A 24,583-nucleotide genomic window follows, 5' to 3' on the forward strand; every position below is an offset into this window, starting at 1 on the left:
TTAATGATACAAAACAGAACTTAAACGGTGTATCTCCTTCCACCCGAACGTAATGTTCCTTCCAAGTCTTTTGGTTTCTAAACTCCCGTATGTAACCCTTTCTCTTACACTGGATACATACTAGGTACAGCACTATCCCTAACTGACAAACCACAAGAATGTGGGAGGCCAGTCTGATCCACGACGGGACCTCTATGTTACTGAAAATGTCCCACCAAGGTGGGATCACAATATCTAATATGTTATCCCCTATTTCTACTGTTTTCTGCACTAGAGTGTAAAAATGCTTTTGAACGGCTTTTAGTAGAAGCATACAGCCAGGTTCCCTCGAGATTCACTGGCTTGGGTGAAGCATGGTCGGGTCTTGTGACCTCGACTCAAATGTACACACTCTGAGCAGATTACTTAAAATTAACCATCACCTTAATTAGAATTAAATTAAACACCCTAAACCTAACACTATATAAACTTAAAACTTAAACTACCTAAACTATATACATCCGCCGCCCGTCTCCGGGCGGCCAGCCTAATCCCTGTTTGGGCTGCGGCACACCACTTCCTGCGGCATGCTCGCACTTAGGTCAGAGCGATCATAATATGATCGAATTCTTCATTAAGATGGAGAGGGAAGTAGTTGACTCAGAGACTAAGGCCCTGAATTTAAATAAAGGGAACTATGATGATATGAGACGCGAATTGGGTAGGATTGATTGGGCAATGTCACTCAAAGGGTTGATGGTGGATAGGCATTGGCAAACATTCAAAGATCACATGGATGAACTACAGAATTTGTTTATCCCAGTTTGGCATAAAAATAAATCAAAAAAGGTGACTCAACTGTGGCTAACAAGGGAAATTAGGGATAAAATAAGATCCAAAGAGAGGACATATAAATTGGCCAAAAAAAGCAGCAAACCTGAGGATTGGGAGCAGTTTAGGATTCAGCAAAGGAGGACAAAGGGATTCATTAAGAGGGGGAAAATAGATTATGAAAGTAAGCTTTCAGGGAACATAAAAACTGACTGTAAAAGCTTTTATAGATATGTGAAGAGAAAAAGATTGGTGAAGTCAAGCGTAGGTCCCTTGCAGTCAGAATCAGGGCAATTTATAATGGGGAACAAAGAAATGGCAGACCAATTAAATACATATTTTGGTTCTGTCTTCACAAAGGAGGACACAAATAACTTCCCAGAGATGTCGGGGAACATAGGGACTAATGAGGGGGAGGAACTGAAAGAAATCAGTATTTGCAGGGAAATGGTGTTGGGGAAGTTGACGGGATTGAAGGCCGATAAATCCCCAGGGCCTGATAATCTACATCCTAGGGTAGTTAAGGAAGTGGCCCTGGAGATAGTAGATGCATTGCTGGTCATCTTCCAGAACTCGATAGACTCTGGAACAGTACCCATGGATTGGAGGGTAGCTAATGTTACCCCACTATTCAAAAAAGGTGGTAGAGTAAAAGCGGGGAATTATAGACCGGTAAGCCTGACATCAGTAGTGGGGAAAATGCTAGAGTCCAATATAAAAGATGTAATAGCAGAGCACTTGCAAAGCAGTGACAGGATCGGACAAAGTCAACATGGATTTACAAGAGGTAAATCGTGCTTGACTAATCTACTGGAATTTTTTGAGGATGTAACTGTAAAATAGATAAGGGAGAACCAGTGGATGTGGTGTATTTGGACTTTCAGAAGGCATTCGATAAGGTCCCGCATAAGAGATTAGCTTGTAAAATTAAGGCACGTGGGATTGGGGGCAAGGTATTGACTTGGATAAAGAACTGGTTGGCAGATAGAAAGCAAAGAGTTGGAATAAACGGGTCATTTTCCAAGTGGCAGGCAGTGACTAGTGGGGTACCGCAAGGATCGGTCCTAGGACCCCAGCTGTTCACAATATATATTAATGATCTGGACAAGGGAATTGGATGTAATATCTCCAAATTTGCAGACGACACAAAGCTGGGTGGGAGGGTATGCTGTGAGGCAGATGTTGTGAAACTCCAGTATGATTTGGACAGGTTGGGTGATTGGGCAGTATCATGGCAAATGCACTATAATAATGTGGATAAATGTGAGGTTATCCACTTTGGTGGCAAAAACAGGAAGGCAGATTATTATATGAATGGCAATAGATTGGGAGAAGGGGAAGTGCAAAGAGACCTGGGTGTTCTTGTGCACCAGTCGCTGAAGGTAAGCATGCAGGTGCAGCAGGCAGTTAAGAAGGCAAATGGTATGTTGGCCTTCGTAGCAAGAGGGTTCAAGTACAGGAACAAGGATGTCTTGCTGCGGTTGTACAGGGCCTTGGTGAGACCGCACCTTGAGTATTGTGTGCAGTTTTGGTCACCTTATCTGAGGAAGGACGTTCTTGCCATGGAAGGAGTGCAGCGAAGATTCACCAGGCTAATACCTGGGATGGCAGGAATGACGTACGAGGAGAGATTGGGTCGATTGGACTTGTACTCACTGGAGTTTAGAAGATTGAGAGGGGATCTCATCGAAACCTATAAAATTCTGTCAGGCCTGAACAGACTAGATGCAGGAAGGATGTTCCCGATGGCCGGGGAGTCTAGAACTAGGGGTCATAGTCTAAGGATAAGGGGTAAGCCATTTAGGACTGAGATGAGGAGGAATTTCTTCACCCAGAGAGTGGTGAACCTGTGGAATTCTCTACCACAGAAGTCAGTGGAGGCCAATTCATTAAATATATTCAAGAAGGAGTTGGATGTATTTCTTAAGGCTAAAGGGATCAAGGGATATGGGGAGAAGGCAGGAACGGGGTACTGAGTTTGGATGATCAGCCATGATCTCGTTGAATGGCGGAGCAGGCTCGAGGGGCCGAATGGCCTACTCCTGCTCCTATCTTCTATGTTTCTATGTTTCTATGACCTGCACTTCCGGTCCCTTGCAGCCTGTGGCTGCTGGCTGGGGACCTCTATCCTTTGACCTATCCCTAACTCGGGAGGCTGCCCTTTTAAACTGGGGAGCCGGTGACCATGGTTTCCTAGGCTGGGGTGTCCGAGGGGACCTTCTAGGAGGTGCTACGGGTGGGGTTTTCTTGGCGGGTGGACCTTTGGCTCGGACCGCAGCCTTTGCTAGCGGTCCGTGGGTTTTCCACGACCGCTGGCTGGGGGTCCTCTCCCTCAGATTTCACCTCTCCCAAACTTGGGTCGATGGCAGGTAACCTTTTGCCGCCTGCCGCTGCAGGCTGAGAGTCTCCGCCCCCAGGTTCCAAACCTGGGTCGGGGGCGAGATTCTCGTGCTCGGGCTCCTCTCCATCTGAATCCCCAAAAATTGGGGGAGTGTCCTGAACGGTGGGCGGAATAGCTCCTCCCCTAACACAAGCCACAGTGCCTGCCTGTGCAGCCTGTGAGCTTGTTCCCGCTACAGGCTGAGGATCTCTATCCTCAGACCTTGTCCCAGCTGGCTGCTCTTTCTTTTCGGATTTAAACAACTTACATTGTTTAATATAACTAGCAGCCTGCCAGTAACCCTGTTCTAAATTCTTTCTCCTTACCAGGGCGGCCTTAAAGGCAGGATCTTGGGCTTGGACCTGCTTTTGGTCCGGGGCCAAAGCTACCCCCTGTGTGCCTCCCTTGTCCCGGATTGCGGCTACCGGGCCTGCTCTACAGGGATCCCAGAACTCTCTTTCCCTGCCTCCCTGCTTGGCCACCTCGTCGGTCTTTTGGTTACCCTCCCACATGGTATGGAGGGATCCTAAACCTATGGCCAAAGGTTTTGACCTTTCCCCAGCCTGCTCGTTCCCTGTGGGTCCCATTAAGCTAAATGGGACCTTGTTAGACCGGGGTGAATTGGTCGGGTCTTCTGAATGGACCGCCGTGCTGGAAGCTCCAGTGTCCACTGAATATCTCCCCTGCACCGTCTTCACCCCCATCTTAACATAGGGCCTGCTCCCCTCAGCATTTTCGCGGGGACACAGGTCAACAGGCTGCGCTGGTTCTAGTCATTGCTGGGAGTGGGATGGGGCAGACGGGGTCAAAGCACCGATGGTGGCTGCTACTCTCCCCTGGTCAGTCAGAAGAGACCGCATTGCCTCTAATAGTGACTCGACCGAGGCGGGAGGAATTCCTGTCTCTACCTTTTGGACTGGGGCTGTGGGATTCTTTCCCTTGTTGTCTTTCCAGGGATTCCAGTGACCGTCTTTCCCGCACCCATAGCAATTGAGCTTGGCATTGGAAGGGTGCTTCCCTTCCTGATGCCATTCCTTTCTACTCTGCACTCCGGGTTTTACCTCATGCACCTTCCCTTTAAGTGGGTGTGCATCGGTTCCCCTGCTATTTTTGTAAGCTAGGGTTAGCTGCCTGATCACCGTAAGTTCGGTGGTCTGGGGATTTCTGGGGTCGAACCAGACCTCTGCCTTGGCCCGGACCTGTGGTAGGCTTTTCGCCACCAGGCAACGGAGCCAGTGGGTCAATTGATCCCGGGTCAGGAGTGTCCGATCAGGCGTTCCCGGACAGGCGCTCCTGTAAACCGGCCACAACCTGTCCGCAAAAGCCTGCGGGGCCTCCCCTGCGAGCTGCACGGTCCTCTCCACACGGGAGAAAGGACTGCTCTCGTTCATCCCCATGGCCTCCAGAACTTCGTCTCTGAGCTCCTCATAGCCACTCTGCCCCCTCTTACACTCGTCAGAGAGGGATTGGAGGAGCCTACTGTCCAGGGAAAATAGCAACATTTTGGCCTGCTCGGCATCATCGCACTCGTTGATGCCGGCCGCCTGTTCTATTTCCCTTAAGTGGACCGAGGGGTCCCCTGTCTCGGTGTGCTTTGGAATATGGCTCACCATGGCCCTAAGCTGTTGGGCGCTATGTGGTAACACGAACTGGTTTTGGAGGGATCCGTCACCGTCGCCATCAATGGGCGGGCCGAACCTCTGATGCCGGGCGGGGCACATTGGTCCCGGCTCCGACCTATCTAATGGGGGTTGCTCTACCTCCGCTTCTACTTCTGTTTCCACCCCCCTTTGCTGCCAGGCCTCGCTAAAGCTCGGCGCTATGGGTGGTGGCCGTGAAACCTCCGTTTCCCCAACTGGTTCTTGTGGAACCGTTCTCCCCTGGTTCCCCATGAAATCTGCCTGACCTGCCTTTGGGCTTATGAGGCACACCATTGCCTTTGCCCTTACTAGGGCCATACTTAGACTTTCAATTTCCTCTCTGCAGGGACCATGATCCGCTTCCTCAAAACCCTGATCACATGCTAGCTTGTAAGCTGCTTTAACTTCCCTAACTTTCTCCTCCTGCTCTCTCACTTGCTGTGCGAGGCGGGCATCTTTCTCCCGCAACCTCACTTTGTTATTCTTGGCCTCGGTGACCTGGCACTCCAGGTACTCTAACTTGGCCTGGTACTTCCCCATTAATTGCACTCTTTCCTGATTTAAAGCCTGGAGCGCTACCAATAATTTCGCCCCTGCTAGGGCCTTATCCTGAATCTCCAGGGCTGACTCTTTGATCTTGGCTGCCTGTGCTGCAACAACTCCGTCCAAAAGCTGGACCTGCTTTTTGTAGCACATCAGCCAGACTGCCTTTTCTATGGATTTCTTATGCTCTTTCCCCTCTGTCCACTTGGCTGCGGCATCTACTGGACGCCCAGCCCTTAACAGAGTGGTGATCCACCTTTTGGTGATATTCACCTTCTTAAACACATAATCTGAAATCCTTTCCTCCATCACGGTTCGCTCATCCAAACCACTGTCTACTGTATCGCAACCCTGTTGCCAGTGTCCTGCTGCGGTTGCCATTTCTGTAGGGGGTTTGCACAGGCCTGTTTGGTCAGTCAGCTTTGCCTCTGACTACCTTCTTTGAGCGTTTCGAATCGCTCGCCCCCTGGGTTCTGGACACCGGACTTAGATACAGGCAGCGATACAGAAAATCGAGTAGACAAGTGGTTTGGTGTAAAAGAACCAAGATTTTATTGAACTGAAAAATTATAATGATCTTACACGAGAAAATTACTGGTACAGCACACTACAGACATAAAATGCTTATACTTAAAGGGAATGGGGAACACACGGCACAATCGAGGGAAAACAACTATATTAGCAATCCCCTTAATTCCCACCCACTATACCTAACTAGGTTAGACTATGAGGGGCCAGAACTTCATGCTCACCAATCCAAGAACTTGTTACATTTAAAAAAAACAGTTGAAGGTTTTGGGTTCACTCCTAGTGCACTGTGGCCAGCCGATGTCACATGGTTCCAGCGCGCAGCAAGGGTGCCGTCCAGGTAAGATACCCCAATATTAAAGTCTCTGCCTGGGTATTTTACCTCGCAGGACGGGCTCTTCTTCAGTTGATGTTCTTCCTTGGTTGATCCTGTTGGGTTGAATGAGCTGGACTGAGGGCCCGTTTATTCGAAGCCGCACGCAGTCTTCTTCATACAACCCGTCCTGGTTGTAATCTGGCAGCGAGTTGAGAGGCAGGAGGCAGGAGGGAAGAGGCAAGAGAGAGAGTGGTTTCGAATGGGCCCATAGTTATACCCCCATCGGGAGCACTTATCTGCGCGGCAAATCAGTTCAGTCCTTTGTCTGATTTGGGTGAGCTCGTTTAAATGTTTAAAAACGTTTATAAAAATGACCTGTAGAGTGATAGTCGTTATGTCTAAAGTAGCCTCGAAACCCTGGCCATTGTTAAAGACAAGTTGTGAATTGCTCCCATTCAGGCTTAATGTCTCTGGTGAGCGGTTCCCGATTTAAAATGCAGAAAGCCTGATGGCGTGATGGAGCCCATTCCAACTTAATGACTGGAATGTACAGTCTTTTGTTCATTTTATCAGTCCTTACAAAGTCTTTGATTAGTTTAAAACTTTAACTCCTTGACCTGCTTGTTTTGCAGAACCTTTGATTTAAAATCCCATTTGGCCTGGTCACGGGGTTTACCGCAGCCATTTTGGGTACCCTGGTTTTAAAATCAAGTCCATCCAGGGTCCCTTTCGATTAATAACTTCGGGGAATGTTGGAATTTTGAGAACCTTACAGTTCCTACTTTTTCCCCATTGCCTCCCCCTCAGTCAGAGCCCCACATGCTTCCTCGGATCCCAATGGCCGAGTCTGCCCCTGCACAGTTGCAGGAGGAACAGACTTTGGCGGGGCCATCATAGGCTCCAAGACCCAGAGGATATCAGCCAATAGTGTCTACCGAGTCGCAGCAGGGAAGTGAGCAGCCTGCAACAACCTCTGCTGAAGCACTCGGAAAAGAAAAATGACACAAAAGTAGATGCACATGGGTATGCACATGGGTGTATGAAAATGTTAGTTAAGTTACAGTTATTTTGATGACACACATAGATGTTGTTCTTTGCACCACTTTCCGATCTTGTCCATTTTTACCTCAAACTTTGGAAATTGCTTTGTCACTTGGAGTGAATGGTGAGATATTACTTAACCTTGAGCACTGGGGCTTTGGGTGAGAGCAATGGCTTGGTGGCTTAGTCATTGTAAGGATGCTTTATGGATGCTTGGGGGGGGGTGGGTGGGATGGTTGGGGGGAACTTAGTGCAGCATGTGGCTGCAATGGAGCAAGTTAAGTAAATCTGGCCACTATAACGCTCCTTGGCCTCAGTACTTGGCGTCCTGAAGGGTGTCATAAGCCAAATCATCAGTGGATAGCCCTTGTCTCCAAGCAGCCAGCTGGAAAGTCTGTTTGGGGGTGAGAAGAGCTGAGGGAGGGTGGATTGGCACAGCACGAAAGAGTCATGACAGCTGCCAGGGAATCTGGTGCACACATGCATGATGATCTTTTTATGGTTGCAGGCGAGCTGAACATTGAGGGAGTGGAAGCTCTTGCGGTTCACAAACACTGCACTGCACTCCTGGGTGATGTGGGGTTGCCTTGATGGCCACATGTGTGCAGTCGATGACGCCCTGCACCTGTGGGAAGCCAGCCAGAGCTGCAAAGCCGAGTACTCGCTCAGTAACACTGGCTTCATCAGTGGCAAAGTTGATATAATTGGCTGACTTGTCAAACATGTCATCGGTCACCTGGGTGATGCATCTGTGATCAGCTGACTGTGAGATCCCACAAATGTCTGCAGCAGATCCCTGGAAGGAGCCTGAGGTGAGGAAGTTGAGTGTGGTGGTGAATTTGACAGCCACTGGTAAGGCGTGTCCACCAGGGACAGGGTACTGAATTTGGATGATCAGCCATGATCTCATTAAATGGCGGAACAGGCTCGAGGGGCCAAATGGCCTACTCCTGCTCCTATCTTCTATGTTTCTAGGACCTCTGGGCAACAGGTCTTGTTGCAGCAAGCTACAAATGTCTGCGACAAACTGGCGCGATAGCCTGAGCCAGGTGCTCAGTCATGTTGAGGAAGCTCATCCTCTGCTTGTGTACCCTGTGTTGGGGGTATCGCCTCCAGCGTGCTGCAGCCCTGCGCTGACCCTGTCTCTCCGGTGGAGCATCAGGCTGTTGAGGAGAAGGCTGCTGTTGTGGATCCTGCTGCTGCTGGTGGTGTGGCTGGTATAATTTGTGGTGGGGCTCATCTTAGTCTGATTCCAAGGACCAAGACGAGAGAGTATAAGCAGCACCCATGCTGATGTAGTAGATGGCAGGTAAAGTGGAGGTCAGAGGGAAAATCCCTCAATGTTGTGATAGTGAGTAGCAATGTGGTGAGAGTGGCTTCTGAGATTTCAGAAATGACCTGCAAGCTGCTGACATCCAAATCTGTGGACAAAATGGAGTGAGCAAGAGCCTTTCCATGAGGCAAGTAATGAGGTGTTATGTTGCAGTATTTATGTGCTTTTCCCAGCTGTCAATGAATGAACTCGCCAATGGCCACTGAGTTTTCACCTCCCCTTCACAGGCGAGGTACCCGATCTCCGTGAATCCCGTGCTCCTGCAGTAAAAGTCACCAGCTGACGTTAAAAATCCTCGTCCACCTCTGCCAATCGGGTCTGTGTCGTGCCTTCAAAGCCGCCTGAGTTAAATGCGCGAGGTGGCGGGACGACGGCAGGTTCCCGATGTGCTCGCTTTTTCTGGGACTTTTACTGCGGACCCGTCCCCAAGCCCGCACGCTCGGCAACGGGAAAATTCCGGCCAGAGAGTTATTATCTGGAATGCACTACTTGAAAGGCTGGTGGAAGCAGATTCAATAGTAACTTTCAAAAGGGCAGTGGATATATACTTAAAATGGAAACATTTGTAGGGCTACGGGGAAAGAGAAGTGAGTGGGACTAATAGGATAGCTTCTTCAAAGAGTCGGCACAGGCACAATAGGCTGAATGGCCTCTTTCTGTGCTGTATGATAATAAGAGTCAAAGTTCCTGCCAGTCATTTGCTCAGGGGCCACTCTCAGTAGTACTGGGACCCAGATCAACGTCTGCAATTTCCCCACTTCTGACATCAACTGTGGGAGCTGTGGGACCGAAAGTACCATTAAAGTTCTACGTTAATGGAACTACTTCTCTACATGGAAACGACCCTTTTATCCAAGCGAGTGGGAGAGGACCGAAATGGCAGAGCAAGAAAGGGAAGCGACATGACAAAGTCTGCCCGAAATAGCCGGCGCGCTTAATGTGTGCCTGTGTAATTGATTTCAATGGAAATGACAAATGGTTCGCGCCAATTGCCAGATATAGGCGGCTGCCTGTAATAAGTGTGGACCATGTAAATGTACTGGACACCTGCTGTCACTTCGGGAAGAGTTACAAGTTTTGGTTCTGCCTTAGATAGTCACTCAGGTACAGTGGTGCTGGTCACTTGAAGTACCATCTGTTCAGGGGTGTGCCTGTACTGCCCAGTATCTGATTATACGATAGTATAACCCAGGGGTGTAACAATAGTACCCCCTTGTGATTGGAACTAGACACTGTTGGCGGGATTTAAATACTGGGGCGGGCTGGGGTCATGTAATATGCATTTCGTGTTAGCCACCCGATTCTAAATCGATGTGGGAAAATTATGCCATTTTAAATAATTGGCCAATTGAGTTCCAATGTATGGGAACCCATGGCCAATGAGTTTTTCCAGTCTGAAAGTCGCCTCCAATGACGTCATCATTGCTGCTGCATTTAAGGTCTGCAACAAGCCTTGCTTCTTCTGCAGACTGCCAAGCTTTTGCCCTTGCATGTTAGAGGCACCTGCAGGAAGAATGGCCAGCCAGAGACTTAGGTCTGCACCCCACTTTGATGACATTGCCCTGCAGGCTTTAGTAGAGGGAGCAAGAGCAAATAATGAGATGCTCTTCCCTTCTTCAGGGAGGAAGAAGCCTCCGCAGCAAACCAAGGCTGTGTGGATCCAGGTGGCAGAGGAGGTCATAGAAACATACACAGAAACATAGAAGATAGGAGCAGGAGTAGGCCATTCAGCCCTTCGAGCCTGCTCCGCCATTCAATGAGATCATGGCTGATCATCCAAATTCAGTACCCTGTCCCTGCCTTCTCCCCATATCCCTTGATCCCTTTAGCCTCAAGAAATATATCCAACTCTTTCTTGAATATATTTAATGAACTGGCCTCCACCGCCCTCTGTGGCAGAGAATTCCACAGGTTCACCACTCTCTGGGTGAAGAAATTCCTCCTCATTTCAGTCCTAAATGGCTTACCCCTTATCCTTAGACTATGACCACTGGTTCTGGACTCCCCGGCCATCAGAAACATCCTTTCTGCATCGAGTCTGTCCAGACCCGACAGAATTTTATAGGTTTCGATGAGATCCCCTCTCAATCTTCTAAACTCCAGTGAGTATAAGCCCAATCGACACAATCTCTCCTCGTACGTCATTCCTGCCATCCCAGGTATCAGCCTGGTGAATCTTTGCTGCACTCCCTCCATGGCAAGAATGTCCTTCCTCAGGTAAGGTGACCAAAACTGCACACAATACTCAAGGTGCGGTCTCACCAAGGCCCTGTACAACTGCAGCAAGACATCCTTGTTCTTGTACTCGAACCCTCTTGCTACGAAGGCCAACATACCATTTGCCTTCTTAACCGCCTGCTGCACCTGCATGCTTACCTTCAGCGACTGGTGCACAATAACACCCAGGTCTCTTTGCACTTCCCCTTCTCCCAATCTATTGCCATTTAAATAATAATCTGCCTTCCTGTTTTTGCCACCAAAGTGGATAACCTCACATTTATTCACATTATAGTGCATTTGCCATGTTTCTGCCCAATCACCCAACCTGTCCAAATCGTACTGGAGTTTCACGACATCCTCCTCACAGCTTACCCTCCCACCCAGCTTTGTGTCGTCTGCAAATTTGGAGATATTGGCCTAGAAATTGGGTTTTGGCTTAGCCAGGGCTTTAGCGCCGGAAGTTAGTGCCGGCGCTAAGTCCCCCTGCGCTCGGCAAAATTTCAGTAGCGCCGCGCCCAAACGGCTGCCGGCGCTACTGAAGGGTCTTAGCGCCTGGAAAAGGGCGCTAACTGCCGTTTAGCGCCGCAATTCCGGCGCTGCGGCACCCGATGCGGTGCGGCAGGCTGGGGAAGTGCAGGCCTCCTCCTTCCGTTAAGGAGGAGCTGCCTGCACCCGGCCGCGGCCCGCGCAAATCTGTTTAAAAATGAGCCCGGCACCTCGGACAAGTGCCGGGCTTGCATCTGTTCCGGGGGGGGGAGAAGTCCGGGGAGGGAGCTGCGGGCAGGCGGCCGGCGGGAAAGCGGCCGGCCGCCGCGGGGCCTTTAATGCGCCGGCGCAAACACATGTTGCGGCTGCCACGGGCGAGGCGGCCGCAACTGAATTTCGGCGCTGGGGCCCGTCGGCATGGCAACCGGGACGCTGCGCACACCGATGACGTCATCGGTGCCGGCGCAGCGCTACCGGTGCAACGCCGCTTTAGGGCCCCAGGGAAATTTTCAACTGGCCATAACTCTGGCGCTAGTCCCTCTAGCGCCTCAAAAGCGGCGCTAAGGCTAGTGAATTTCTAGGCGATTACATCCAATTCCCTCGTCCAGATCATTAATATATATTGTGAACAGCTGGGCCTAGAAATGCAGTTAAGGCCCGCCAGCAGGCTAACGCCCAAAAGTTAGCGCTGCGCGCGGAGCCAGGTGCGCCCGTCAGATATTCGGCTTTTGCGCCCCAAGTCGGAACCGGGCGCTATTCCAGGGTGTGCCCGCCCCCGCTTGGGGCGCTGAAACTGAATTTCTGCGCTGTAGGCCCCGCTGCGCCACCCGCTGCGGAGCGGCAGGCTGCGGTACTGCAGGCCTCCTCCTTCTCTTAAGCCTGCAACAGCGAGATCGCCGCTGGATTGTGCCGGCAAATGAGCCCGGCACCACGGAGAAGTGCCGGGCTCGCGGAAAGCAGCCGGCAATGCCGCGGGGGGGGGGTGGAGGAGGCCGGGGAAGGAGGTGCGGGCAGGCGGCCGCCGAAAAAGCGGCCGGCCGCACCTCCACCTTAAAGCGCCCCAGTAGCGCAGCAGTACGGCCCCGTTTTTCAATCGCTGTTTGCGGCCGCTGCAGAAGAGGCGGCCGCAACTAAATATGGGGTTTGGGCCGGAAGCGGGGCGGAACCGGGGCACTGCGCACACCGATGACGTCATCGGTGTCGGCGCAGCGCTACCGGCTACCGCCGCCATTACCGCAGCGCTGAATATCAGCGCACCCTCTTACACTGGCGCAGAAACCCTATTTGGGCGGTAACTGGGCGCAAAGCCCACTGAATTTCTAGCCCCTGGGGTCCTAGGACCGATCCTTGCGGTACCCCACTAGTCACTGCCTGCCACTCGGAAAACGACCCGTTTATTCCAACTCTTTGCTTTCTGTCCGCCAACCAGTTCTCTATCCAAGTCAATACCTTGCCCCCAATCCCATGTGCCTTAATTTTGCACGCTAATCTCTTATGTGGGACCTTATTGAAAGCCTTCTGAAAGTCCAAATACACCACATCCACTGATTCTCCCTTATCTATTTTACAGTTACATCCTCAAAAAATTCCAGTAGATTAGTCAAGCATGACTTACCTTTCGTAAATCCATGTTGACTTTGTCCGATCCTGTCACTGCTTTCCAAGTGCTCTGCTATTACATCTTTTATAATAGACTCTAGCATTTTCCCCACTACAGATATAATTCCCCGCTTTTTCTCTACCACCTTCTTTGAATAGTAAGGGTGCATGGATGTCAGTGTCAAGTGGGATGTGGAGGAAGAGATTGCTAAAGCTGAGTGCTGGTGAGGAGAGGCAATGGGGATCAGATTGAGGGTGATGAGAAATTCATAGTCACTTTTCCAGTGCGCAGAAGGTCATGAAATCTCTTCCTGCACTGAAGCCAGGTTCTGCGGGTTACTGACAAAGAGTTGAACCCTTACCCATTCCCTCTCTCTCTATGGTCACATTCACCTAACTATTCGACTATGCAGCCCTCACACTCGCTATCACTGTGATGCAATTACAACTTACAACACACAAGGCCCTTGGTCTTGCCACCTCACTCCATCTTTGTCTCCTTCTAAGTAGCTATGATATGCAATCCCTGCACTCACTCCTTCATTCTCACTCAACCTCCACTTGACTCCCTCATTGCAGGAAAAGAGAACTCACAACAGGAGAGAGCGAGCCAGGACAGGAGGAGGGCTGCCCTCATTAGCCCAGTTCACCCCCTGGGAGGAAGGCATCCTGGAGATTGCCGGGGCTGACCAAGATGTGGACGTTGGGGAAGGACAGGCAGGAGCATCCCCGCAAGCTGGTGACAGAATAGTTTTCCATCGCTCTCATTGGCATTGCATGAGTCGCTGATAATGATTCTGAAGCTACATCATATGGATTTATGATCATCTGCAAAATGCAATGTGCATGTATCCTTGGCATCACATCTCTAACTTTTTCCTTGACTCCCCCACAGGACCATTGAGAGCCCCCATCCCCACTGTGCAGGAGGAAGAGCCTGAGATTCAGACTCCTCAGAGGAATTTGCAACCTCTGAGGGCGCAGCTCCAGCAGAAATAAGCGCACCCAGCACCAGCGCAGACACTCACACCTCAGTGGGACCTTCGGGACATAGAGTAGAGTTATCACCTAGTGTATCACAGCTCACAAGCGAGCATCAGCAGATTGTGGAGACTGGGACAGCAGTGGAGAGTTCTCGTCGGAGGGCGCAGGACGCTGCCAGTTTGGCTCAGCTGCATGTCGACCCTCTGCCTCTGGGTCCGTCCTTAAGATCAGAAGTGATGGAACTCCATGCACAGATGCAGGAGTCTCTGGCAGGTTTTGTCTCTAGGGTCGCTGCGAGTGTGGAGCAAATGGAGGAGTCCATAGCGAACATGAGCAGAGCCTTTGTGGAGTCATTGGCGCATGAACACATCAACACGGAAAGGATGGCTACCAACGTGGAAATGATTACTGCCTCCGTGGTAAGGCTGGCTACGGTAGAGGAGAGGAGGGCTACGGCCATGGAGGAGGTTAGTCGCCAGGGTATGGAAAACATGGTGAGTGTTCAGAATAGAATGCCATCTCTTGAGGAGCGATGGGCATCTATTGAACAGAAAAACCAGACCTTCATGGAAGTCCTTCGGAGTAGGACTGCCATTGTAGATACGGGTCCCCATGGCCCCCCTGATGTGCAGCAAGCTGCTCTCAAGCCATTTGCAGGCACTGAGGGGGACCTGACCCATGAGAGGGAGGTTGGTGGCAGACCTCAAGGAAGTGGGGGCTCCTCTCCAAGCGCTCACACTTCCACGCCACTGCAGAGCCCTCGGTCAGAGCCCCACCGGAGTACACACCCAACGGAGATAGAGGTCTCAACCCCTGCACAGCCGCAGGAGCAGCAGACTGCTGGTGAGCCCTCACAGGCTCGCCATCCCAGAGGACGCCCGCCAAAGGTGTCGAGACAGGAGCAGCAGGAAAGTGAGCAAGGGGCCTCCACATCTGCTGAAGCCACAGGGGAACCATTACGTAGGAGCACGCGTAAGAGGAAAATAAAGCACAAATAGTCACAAGGGTAGTCACTTGGGTGAAATGTTGTATATTTTGTGAAAATGCCAACAGTTGTGTGTTTTTCATAAAAATTCTGATGGCAACTTCTGCAGTTGTGGCGTGTGTCATTTCGCGAATGGGGCTGGAGGTCCTCAAATGCCAAGAGGAGAGGAAAAAAAGGCCTCCCATGCTTCTGGTACGTGCCTCAGTTGAGGAAGCGCTGAGTGAGGGTGGCGAGAGGGGTTTCGCAGGAGGTCACACTGGAGAAGTGTGTGAGGCTCCAACCTTCCACAGGTGTGGTTAGGCCTGGTAAAAGTTGCCACAGACCTGAGACAACAAAGTCCTGCCACCTGCAAATGATGACCGATCAAATATCCTCTTTAATGTTGGACCTGCAGCTGATAGTCAGCAAGCCAATAGTGTTCACGCCAGGTTTCACAGGCATGATCCGCACCAGGCGCGTTTTACGTGGGAAAAGGGTTAAACAGGCAAGGGCCTGTTAAAATGGGATTATAAAGGCCAATCAGTGCTGTTTAAGGGCCCTAAAGACCAGACCCGCCTGTTGTAGGCGGGACTGATTCGGGTCAATCAGGCACACCTAGGTTAAAATGGCGTGGAGGCAGGAACCAGGCAGGGGGGGTCCCGACCCCCAGGTTTTGCGATTTTAACCCCCTGCACGTCTAAAAGCCCGCCTCACGGCCCAATGAAAATCGAGGCCTTTAAGTTCCTGCCCGACCCCAACCCACCCACTTTTTTGGGTTAAAATTCTCAACATTAAACTTGCATTCTCTGGATTATTTGTCCAGGTCACTGGATTACTGGTCCAGTAACATAACCACACAACTACTGTACCCATTAATGCACATATGTTTGATTTTTTTTAATTTGTTTTTTGTGATGTGGGCGTCGCTGGCAAGGCCAGCATTTGTTGCCCATCCCTAATTGCCCTTGAGAAGGTGGTGGTGAGCCGCCTTCTTGGACCGCTGCAGAAGGTACTCCCACAGTGCTGTTAGGAATGTAGTTCCAGGATTTTGACCCAGCGACAATGAAGGATCGGCGATATACTTTCAAATCAGGATGGTGTGTGACTTGGAGGGGAACTTGGGGGTGGTGGTGTTCCCATGCGCCTGCTGCCCTTGTCCTTCTAGGTGGTAGAGGTCGCGGGTTTGGGAGGTGCTGCCGAAGAAGCCTTGGCGAGTTGCTGCAGTGCATCTTGTAGATGGTACACACTGCAGCCATGGTGCGCCGGTGGTGGAGGGAGTGAATGTTTAAGGTGGTAGAGAGGGTGCCAATCAAGCGGGCTGCTTTGTCCTGAATGATGTCGAGCTTCTTGAGTGTTGTTGGATTTGTAGGTGTCTAATGAGGGGGAGGGGATTGAAAAGAAAGCTGGCAGATTTGTGGTAGTGATCCATTAGTCTCTTTACATAACTCAGAATGATGGCAGTTAGTACCTATTCTCCTCATCATAAACATGATTGCTGTATAATTTAGAACATGGTTTGGCCCACACAGAGACATTGCAAAGGCCACCATTATTGTGAGTTCAGGTTCGGCTTCAAAGGACTCAAATTTGAATCCGAAGTTTGAATTTATCTGAATTCACATCCAAGGTATACATCATGTGGAGAATAATAAACACCTAGTAGTAATTACATAGAGGACTACTGGATGACCGGCAGTGGGATTGTAAGGCAGGCATCTGATTAAACAGTTCAGAAACTGAGAGCAAAGGTTCAAGCAACTTGTCATTCAGTTGGACCTCTATGTAACTCACTGAACACAGTCCAGTGTTATATGGAGCTGTAAATGTTTGATCTATAAGTAATAAATCCCAGGTTATGAAATTGATAGTGTCCCATGTGATGTAAGACTTCAAAGATTCCTTTAAAGGGTTCAGGTGGCATCATCAACTGCAAGGGTCATCTGAACCCCAAAGGGGATCAGAGCTTTGAAATCATTTCAGGGTAGATACTGTGATCTGCATATTTATCAAAAAAATATATATTTACAGTTTCCTATCAGGAAATTGTATAAGCATTATACAGCAGGAAGAGTTTAAAAATAGCAAGGCAGAATTTTCAAGAACATAACATACTTTTAAAGCTTACGCAGCCTCACAAACTCCTCAAACCCTACTGTAGCCATCTGGTCCAAAGCTGATAGCCTTGTACCAAATTCTTATTCACCTGTTATTCTTTATGCTCTTTATGCGTACATGTTACTACCAAAAAATAAATTATTGAACAGAAGTGGAAGAAATGTCAGAATTCCACCTGCCATTAAAGCAAGGATGATTTATTTGTTTTAAATGGGCCTTCTTTCTCATAGCTTCGCAGCTAGAATACCATGCTCATAAATAATATTCAGCCATCTATATTTATAACAAGAAATTATTGAATATTAAAAGTACTGAGTACGACAAGTTTTTCTCTTTTTCTGGTAGACGTTTCTTCGCATTGAGCCAAGAGGTGCCAAGTGCTTAAGAATGGAACCTTCTGTGTCTGCTTCAAGCACTCCCAACTCAGGCATGGTATGGATTAGGTGCAAAGTATAGACTTTCCCATCAAGCAATTCCAAGATGCACACAGTAAGCACCAGTTGAAGAGTGAAGTTCCCTCTACACAATCCCAACAGCTTGCCTTAAATGTAAACCCAAAGGGAACACTCCTCAAGGGAACACTGCTCAAGGGAACACTTCCTATTGCATTGGTGTGAAATATTCGCATTTCCCACACTGAGCATTTTAGCCCTTCTGAGATTACCAGCTTGTGCTTCCTATGAACTGGGCTGAATGCAACAAGCTCACCTCATGTGTCTTGCTCACAGTCAGCAGAGAGAGGACACTTTCAGTTCATTAGACTGAGCTACATTCAAACCAATGTTCCAGAGGTGACTGGATGGTGTGCTGTAACTCATTGTGCCAACCAATCCTCAGATATTACATAAGTGTACAGTATTAGCTAAATATGTTACTTAGAAAGATTGCTAATTTACCAAAAATGAAAAAAGCGGGACCATCTCAGTTTGCAGTACACAGGTTCGCACCACTCAATGTCACTCTGTTTGCTTTTCAGTAACCTCCTGTCACCATCATTATATGTACAATTATTATTATACTGCAGACTTTAAAACAAACATTTCTTTCACACCTTGGCATTAACAACTTCTATTGAGTTTAGTTGTCTACTCACTTCATTCAAGTCATCCTCTGGTGTTGCTGGTGTCCTGTCTGTTCTGTAGGAGGCCAAGGAGGATGTTTCTGAATCCATCGATTCTTCGTCAAATCCAAAACACGTCTCTACCACATGTCTCTGTGAGGGGAGGAGGAGAGAAAAGAAAAGTAGAGTATTTGCAAATGGCGAGGACGCCATCTCTCATCCATCCCTCAGAACAGAGACATAGAAACATAGAAACATAGAAGATAGGAGCAGGAGTAGGCCATTCGGCCCTTCGAGCCTGCTCCGCCATTCAATGAGATCATGGCTGATCATCCAAATTCAGTACCCTGTCCCTGCCTTCTCCCCATATCCCTTGATCCCTTTAGCCTCAAGAAATATATCCAATTCTTTCTTGAATATATTGAATGAATTGGTCTCAACTGTCTTCTGTAGTAGAGAATTACACAGGTTCACCACTCTCTGGGTGAAGAAATTCCTCCTCATTTCAGTCCTAAATGGCTTACCCCTTATCCTTAGACTATGACCCCTGGTTCTGGACTCCCGGCCATCAGAAACATCCTTCCTGCATCTAGTCTGTCCAGACCTGACAGAATTTTATAGGTTTCGATGAGATCCCCTCTCAATCTTCTAAACTCCAGTGAGTATAAGCCCAATCGACACAATCTCTCCTCATACATCATTCCTGCCATCCCAGGTATCAGCCTGGTGAATCTTCGCTGCACTCCCTCCATGGCAAGAACGTCCTTCCTCAGGTAAGGTGACCAAAACTGCACACAATACTCAAGGTGCGGTCTCACCAAGGCCCTGTCCAACTACATAAGAACATAAGAAATAGGAGCAGGAGTAGGCCAATCTGTAGTGTATGTAACCGTTCCACCTTTAAGAGAACTATTTTAAGGGTTGCACTACTTATCTTGGCTGCTGTATACTGTAATACCGGTGGTGACCACACCGGTATATAAGTGCTGTGTAATGATTTATTGGGCAGTTCTGCCCTGACCTTCAACTAGGAAAGACCTGTTAAAGTTTACTCTTGTGGTCTGTGTAGTAATTCTCAATATAACACACAGACTTAACAGTGGCGACGAGTACGATCTTACCCTGCGGCAGAGATACATCCAAGGCAGTTTAACGGGCGTCGAGAGGAGGCATCCGCCCTCATCATTCTGCTGAGAAAAGACTCGGGTCTGCAGAGCACAGGAAGAATTCTGACACGAAGCCTTCCATCAGCAACAGGCAGTGATCATCCCTTCTATCACGGTGGTGGGTAAGCCGATCAGCGACGAGCAGCAAGTCGGCCACGTTGACTGTGAGTAGGGGAGAAAATAAAGAAAACGGAGGATATAAGGGCAGAGAACCCGACCACGGCCGGGGAAAAGAGCCGGACAGAAGTCGGGGCCAGAGGCGCTGAGACTGGGGCAGCGTAAGGCACGGAAGCCGCGGTGAATGCAAACGTAGCCGGTGTGAGAGACCGGGCTACAAGCGGGAACGCAGCCGGTGTGAGAGACCGGGCTACAAGCGGGCTGGGAGACGCAACAGCGTCGAGAGAGAGCTCGACCGCGACCGGTGAAAAAGACCGGGCAGCTACCGAGGCCGTGAGGCACAGCGACCGGGTCAGCGTAAGGCGCGGGAGGAAATAAAAAAACCGCGGAGAACACAGCCGCAGCCGGGGGGGGAAAGGACCGGACTGCAAGAGGGGCTGGGAGGCACGATTTGAAAACCGCTGGGGGAGGGCGAACGCAGCAAATCGGCAATCGCCATTACAGCCAGCGGGGGAGAAAGACAAACGCGGGAAGCCGCCATTTTCGGAGGCGGGGGAAGAAGACAAGCGCGGGAAAACGACATTTTGTAAAAAAAAAAAATAATTCTTTTGTTTCTCAAGAAGATCGCGAGGATGCCTAAGTGTGGTAACATCAACGATTTCGATCCCGATGTTGAAGATTGGGCCACGTATGTAGAACGCATAGAGATATATTGTAAGGCAAATAAAATATCAGATGAAGATAAATCACTAACCTTACTAAACTCAATGGGTGCGAAGACATACGGGCTATTGAAGCATCTTCTATCACCAGCTAAACCGGCGGATCAGACTTTCGCTAATATTGTTGCTGTCCTGAAGAATCATTTGAACCCCACACCGCTGATGTTAGCGGAACAATTTAAATTTTATGCGAGAACGCAACTGAAAGAGGAAAGCAACGCGGAGTATTTAATTGAACTGCGCAAGCTAGCGAAATACTGTCAGTTTGGGGAAAGCCTGACAGAGGCACTGAGAGACAAATTCGTGTGTGGATTGTCGAAAGAAGGAACACAAAAGCGGTTGCTTGAAGAGAATGATCTTACACTTGATAAGGCTGTCACTACTGCAGCATCGCACGAAGTCGCAGCGAGAGGCACCGCGGAAATGCAGCTGAAGGCAGCGGTACTCAGCGTCGATCAAATGGCTTCGGGTACAACGAAATGTTATCGTTGTGGGAAGACAACACATGATCAGAACCAATGCTGGTTTAAAAACCAGGAATGTAGAAAATGTGGCAAGCTTGGTCACATAGCTAAAGTATGCCGGTCAGGAAAGAAGACCAGCAACAAAAAGTCACCACAGGAAAAGTGCAGAAAGGTACATAAGGTGCCTGAGAAGAATTCGGATTCAGACTCCAACAGCAAGGAACTGGGTAGTCTGAGAATTCACAACGTGAGTAAGGAAGCTGACCGACAAACTATCTGGGTCACACTGCAGATAGCAGGAGTCCAAGTGAAGATGGAATTGGACACCGGATCGGCGTTGACGGTCATGAATAAGCAAGATTACAAAAAGTTATTCAAGCATATTCCCCTACGGGATACGGAGATAGTATTGCAGACATACACGGGGCAAAAAGTATACCCCATCGGAAAGATAAAAGTCATGGTGAGACACAAGGGCAAAGAACACCAAGGAATGGATTTATATGTACTACCTGAGGGAGGTCCACCACTTCTGGGACGGGAGTGGATCAGGAAAATAAATATGGACTGGCACTCCCTAAACGCAATAACGGTAGATTCCAGAAAAAAAGATGTCAAACCTGAACGATTGTCCAGAATATTGGATGAGGCTAAAGAGGTGTTCCAACAGGGACTGGGAACACTGAGAGGAATTAAGGCAAAAATCAAGATTGCAGAACATGCAAACCCAAAATTTTTCAAAGCCAGACCGGTACCTTATGCGATACGACCTGCTGTGGAAGCTGAGCTGGAAGGGCTGGAACGTTCAGGAGTACTGTCTAAGGTGGACTGGAGTGAGTGGGCCACGCCCATTGTTCCCGTCATGAAGCGTTCATTGAGTAACAAGCCAGGGGAACCGGGGAAGGTCCGCATCTGTGGAGACTTCAAGATCACAGTTAATCCGGTGCTTCACACGGTGCAATATCCGCTTCCGCGGATTGAGGATATCTTTGCTTCATTGTCTGGTGGGAAACGCTTCACCAAGATAGACCTGGCGCAAGCGTACTTACAGATGGAAGTTGAGGAGTCGTCGCGCCAGTATCTCACAATCAGCACGCACAGAGGCTTGTATCGATATAATAGACTGGTTTTTGGAGTGGCTTCAGCTCCGGCAATTTGGCAGAGGGCCATGGAGCAGGTATTACAGGGAATTCCAAGCACTCAATGTTACTTGGACGATATCCTGATTACAGGAGATGACGATGAGGAACACCTTGCAAATTTGAAACTGGTGCTCACCAGGTTGAAGGAATATGGCCTTCGAGTTAATCGCCAGAAATGTGAGTTCTTTCAGAAACGGATCTCGTACTGTGGTCATGTCATTGACCAGGAGGGGCTGCACAAGTCACCTGACAAGATCGAAGCTGTTGTGAAGGCTCCCGCTCCGGAAAATGTATCCCAGTTGAGATCGTTCCTAGGGTTGATTAACTATTACCATAAGTTTCTGCCAAATCTATCCACGGTGCTGCACCCGCTGAATGCTCTTTTGCAGAAAGAAGTACCATGGAAGTGGAGCGAGGACTGTAAGAAGGCCTTTCGCAAAAGCAAGACATTGATCACCTCAGAGGAAGTGTTGGTTCACTTCAACCCAACGCTACCTATTCGTTTAGCTTGTGATGCTTCTCCTTATGGTATTGGAGCAGTACTCTCACACAAGTTGCCAAATGGCTCGGAAAGGCCAGTCGCATTTGCATCCAGATCATTGACCTCCGCTGAGCGCAACTATGCTCAGATGGATAGGGAGGCTCTCAGCCTGGTGTGGGGAGTAAAGAAGTTTAATCATTACCTGCAGGGCCAGAAGTTTACACTGCTGACAGACCACCAGCCGTTGGTATCCATATTCAACCCTAAAAAGGGCGTTTCCATTATGACAGCGCAAAGGCTACAGAGGTGGTCCCTTTTCCTAGGGGCACACCAATATGACATAGAATACAAAGGATCAAAACAGCATGGGAATGCTGACGGGTTATCACGCCTACCGTTGCCAACGGTAGAAGAGGCGCCTACAGTGGACCCAGTGGAGATGTTCCACTCAACCATAGTGGAATGTCTACCAGTAACAAATTCTACGATCGAAAAGGAAACAAGAAATGACCCGACTCTCTCACGAGTCTACGATTTAACGGTGAAGGGATGGCCAGCACATGGCGAACCACTGTTGCCAGCATTTTTGCAAAGAAGAGAACAGCTGTCAGTGTGCCGAGGAACTTTGATGTGTGGATCCAGAGTGGTGATTCCACCCAAACTCCAGCAAAAAGTGCTAAAGGAGCTTCACGAGGGGCATCTGGGTGGAGTGAAAATGAAGAACCTAGCCAGAGCGTTCGTGTGGTGGCCAGGTATCGATGGAGACATTGAAGAAATGACCAAGAGCTGTTTAGGATGCCAGAAGGTCCAAAACGCCCCACCACAAGCTCCTCTGCATCCATGGGAGTGGCCCTCATCTCCATGGCAAAGGGTACATATTGACTTTGCTGGTCCATTTATGGACTCAATGTTCTTAATCGCGGTGGATGCACACTCCAAGTGGCCGGAGGTAATAAAGATGTCCTCCACCACCACGGAAAAAACCATCACAGTATTAAGGACCATATTTGCCAGGAATGGGCTGCCGGAACAGATCTGTTCTGATAATGGACCGCAATTTGTGTCCGAAGAATTCAGGAAGTTCTTAAAAAACAATGGGGTTAAGCACTACACGTCCGCCCCATACCATCCCGCCACCAATGGATTAGCTGAAAGGTTTGTCCAGACCTTCAAGAAGGCCATAAAGGCCATGGGTAATGAAGACATAAATCTACAACATAAGGTAGATAACTTCTTGTTGGCGTACAGGAATACAACACATGCGGTCACAAACCAAACTCCCGCCATGATGTTTTTCAATAGAAGACTAAGATGCCGGCTGGATTTGATCAAGCCAAGCATCAGAAGGGACATAGAGAACCGGCAATTTCAAGGCATGAATGAAAGGCCAACTAGAACCTTCCAGATAGGTCAACAAGTTTTGGCCCGGGACTACCGTACCGAGAAATGGCAGCCTGGAACTATTTGCACACGACTAGGGCCGCTGATGTATACCGTGGACATTGGTGAAAGCATAATAAGGCGCCATGCTGACCAGATCATAGCGTCATCTGAAAAGGGACAACCTGCACCACAACTCTATATGCCTAATGATGAAGCAGAGATACCCATAGTATCTACCTCCGATCCGGTGATACTGGAACCAGATGAACCCGACACTGACATTCAAGCCGAATCGACGTTGCCAAAAGAACCTACTACACCACCGAAAACTACTGCACCACCGAGGCGTTATCCGGACCGAGTCAGGAAGCCTCCAGAGAGACTGAATCTGTGAACTGTTTTTACATTAAGTTGTGTATATATGTTATGATGTTATGTTTAATGGGAATATATACTGTTGACCTAAAAAGGGAGGATTGTAGTGTATGTAACCATTCCACCTTTAAGAGAACTATTTTAAGGGTTGCACTACTTATCTTGGCTGCTGTATACTATAATACCGGTGGTGACCACACCTGTCTATAAGTGCTGTGTAATGGTTTATTGGGCAGTTCCGCCCTGACCTTCAACTAGTAAAGACCTGTTAAAGTTTACTCTTGTGGTCTGTGTAGTAATTCTCAATATAACACACAGACTTAACACAATCGGCCCCTCGAGCCTGCTCCGCCATTCAATAAGATCATGGCTGATCTGATCCTAACCGCCAATCCACTATCACAGAACCATCTCCTGAATCAAACAGAATTAGACACACGAAATAGGAGCAGGATCAGGCTACACGGCCCCTGGGCCCGCTCCGCTACCCACAGGGCCATGACCGATCCGAACCTAGACTCATGTCCAAATTCCTGCCCGCTCCCCGTAACCCTTAATTCCCTTTACTTCCAGGAAACTGTCTATTTCTGTTTTAAATTAATGTAATGATGTAGCTTCTACAGCTTTTTGGGGCAGCATATTCCATGGACCTACCACCCTCTGAGTGAAGTAGTTCCTCCTCATCTCAGTTTTGAAAGAGCAGCCCCTTATTCT

At 49.1% G+C, this 24,583-nt stretch overlaps 1 protein-coding gene across 2 annotated transcripts in view; it reads right to left on the reverse strand.

Annotated features, from left to right (window-relative positions):
• jakmip2 (janus kinase and microtubule interacting protein 2) overlaps window positions 1–24,583 on the reverse strand; it is a 439,655-nt gene that overhangs the window by 167,378 nt on the left and 247,694 nt on the right. For both annotated transcript variants that reach the window (XM_085995146.1, XM_085995144.1), the window contains exon 10: window positions 18,053–18,172. In XM_085995146.1, the coding sequence (XP_085851272.1) occupies window positions 18,053–18,172 (120 nt within the window). The remainder of the gene's footprint in view (window positions 1–18,052; window positions 18,173–24,583) is intronic.

This window comes from Somniosus microcephalus, chromosome 8, assembly GCF_052327205.1.
Source record: "Somniosus microcephalus isolate GS21.2 chromosome 8, FLI_Smic_1.0, whole genome shotgun sequence".
Classification (NCBI taxonomy): Eukaryota; Metazoa; Chordata; class Chondrichthyes; order Squaliformes; family Somniosidae; genus Somniosus; species Somniosus microcephalus.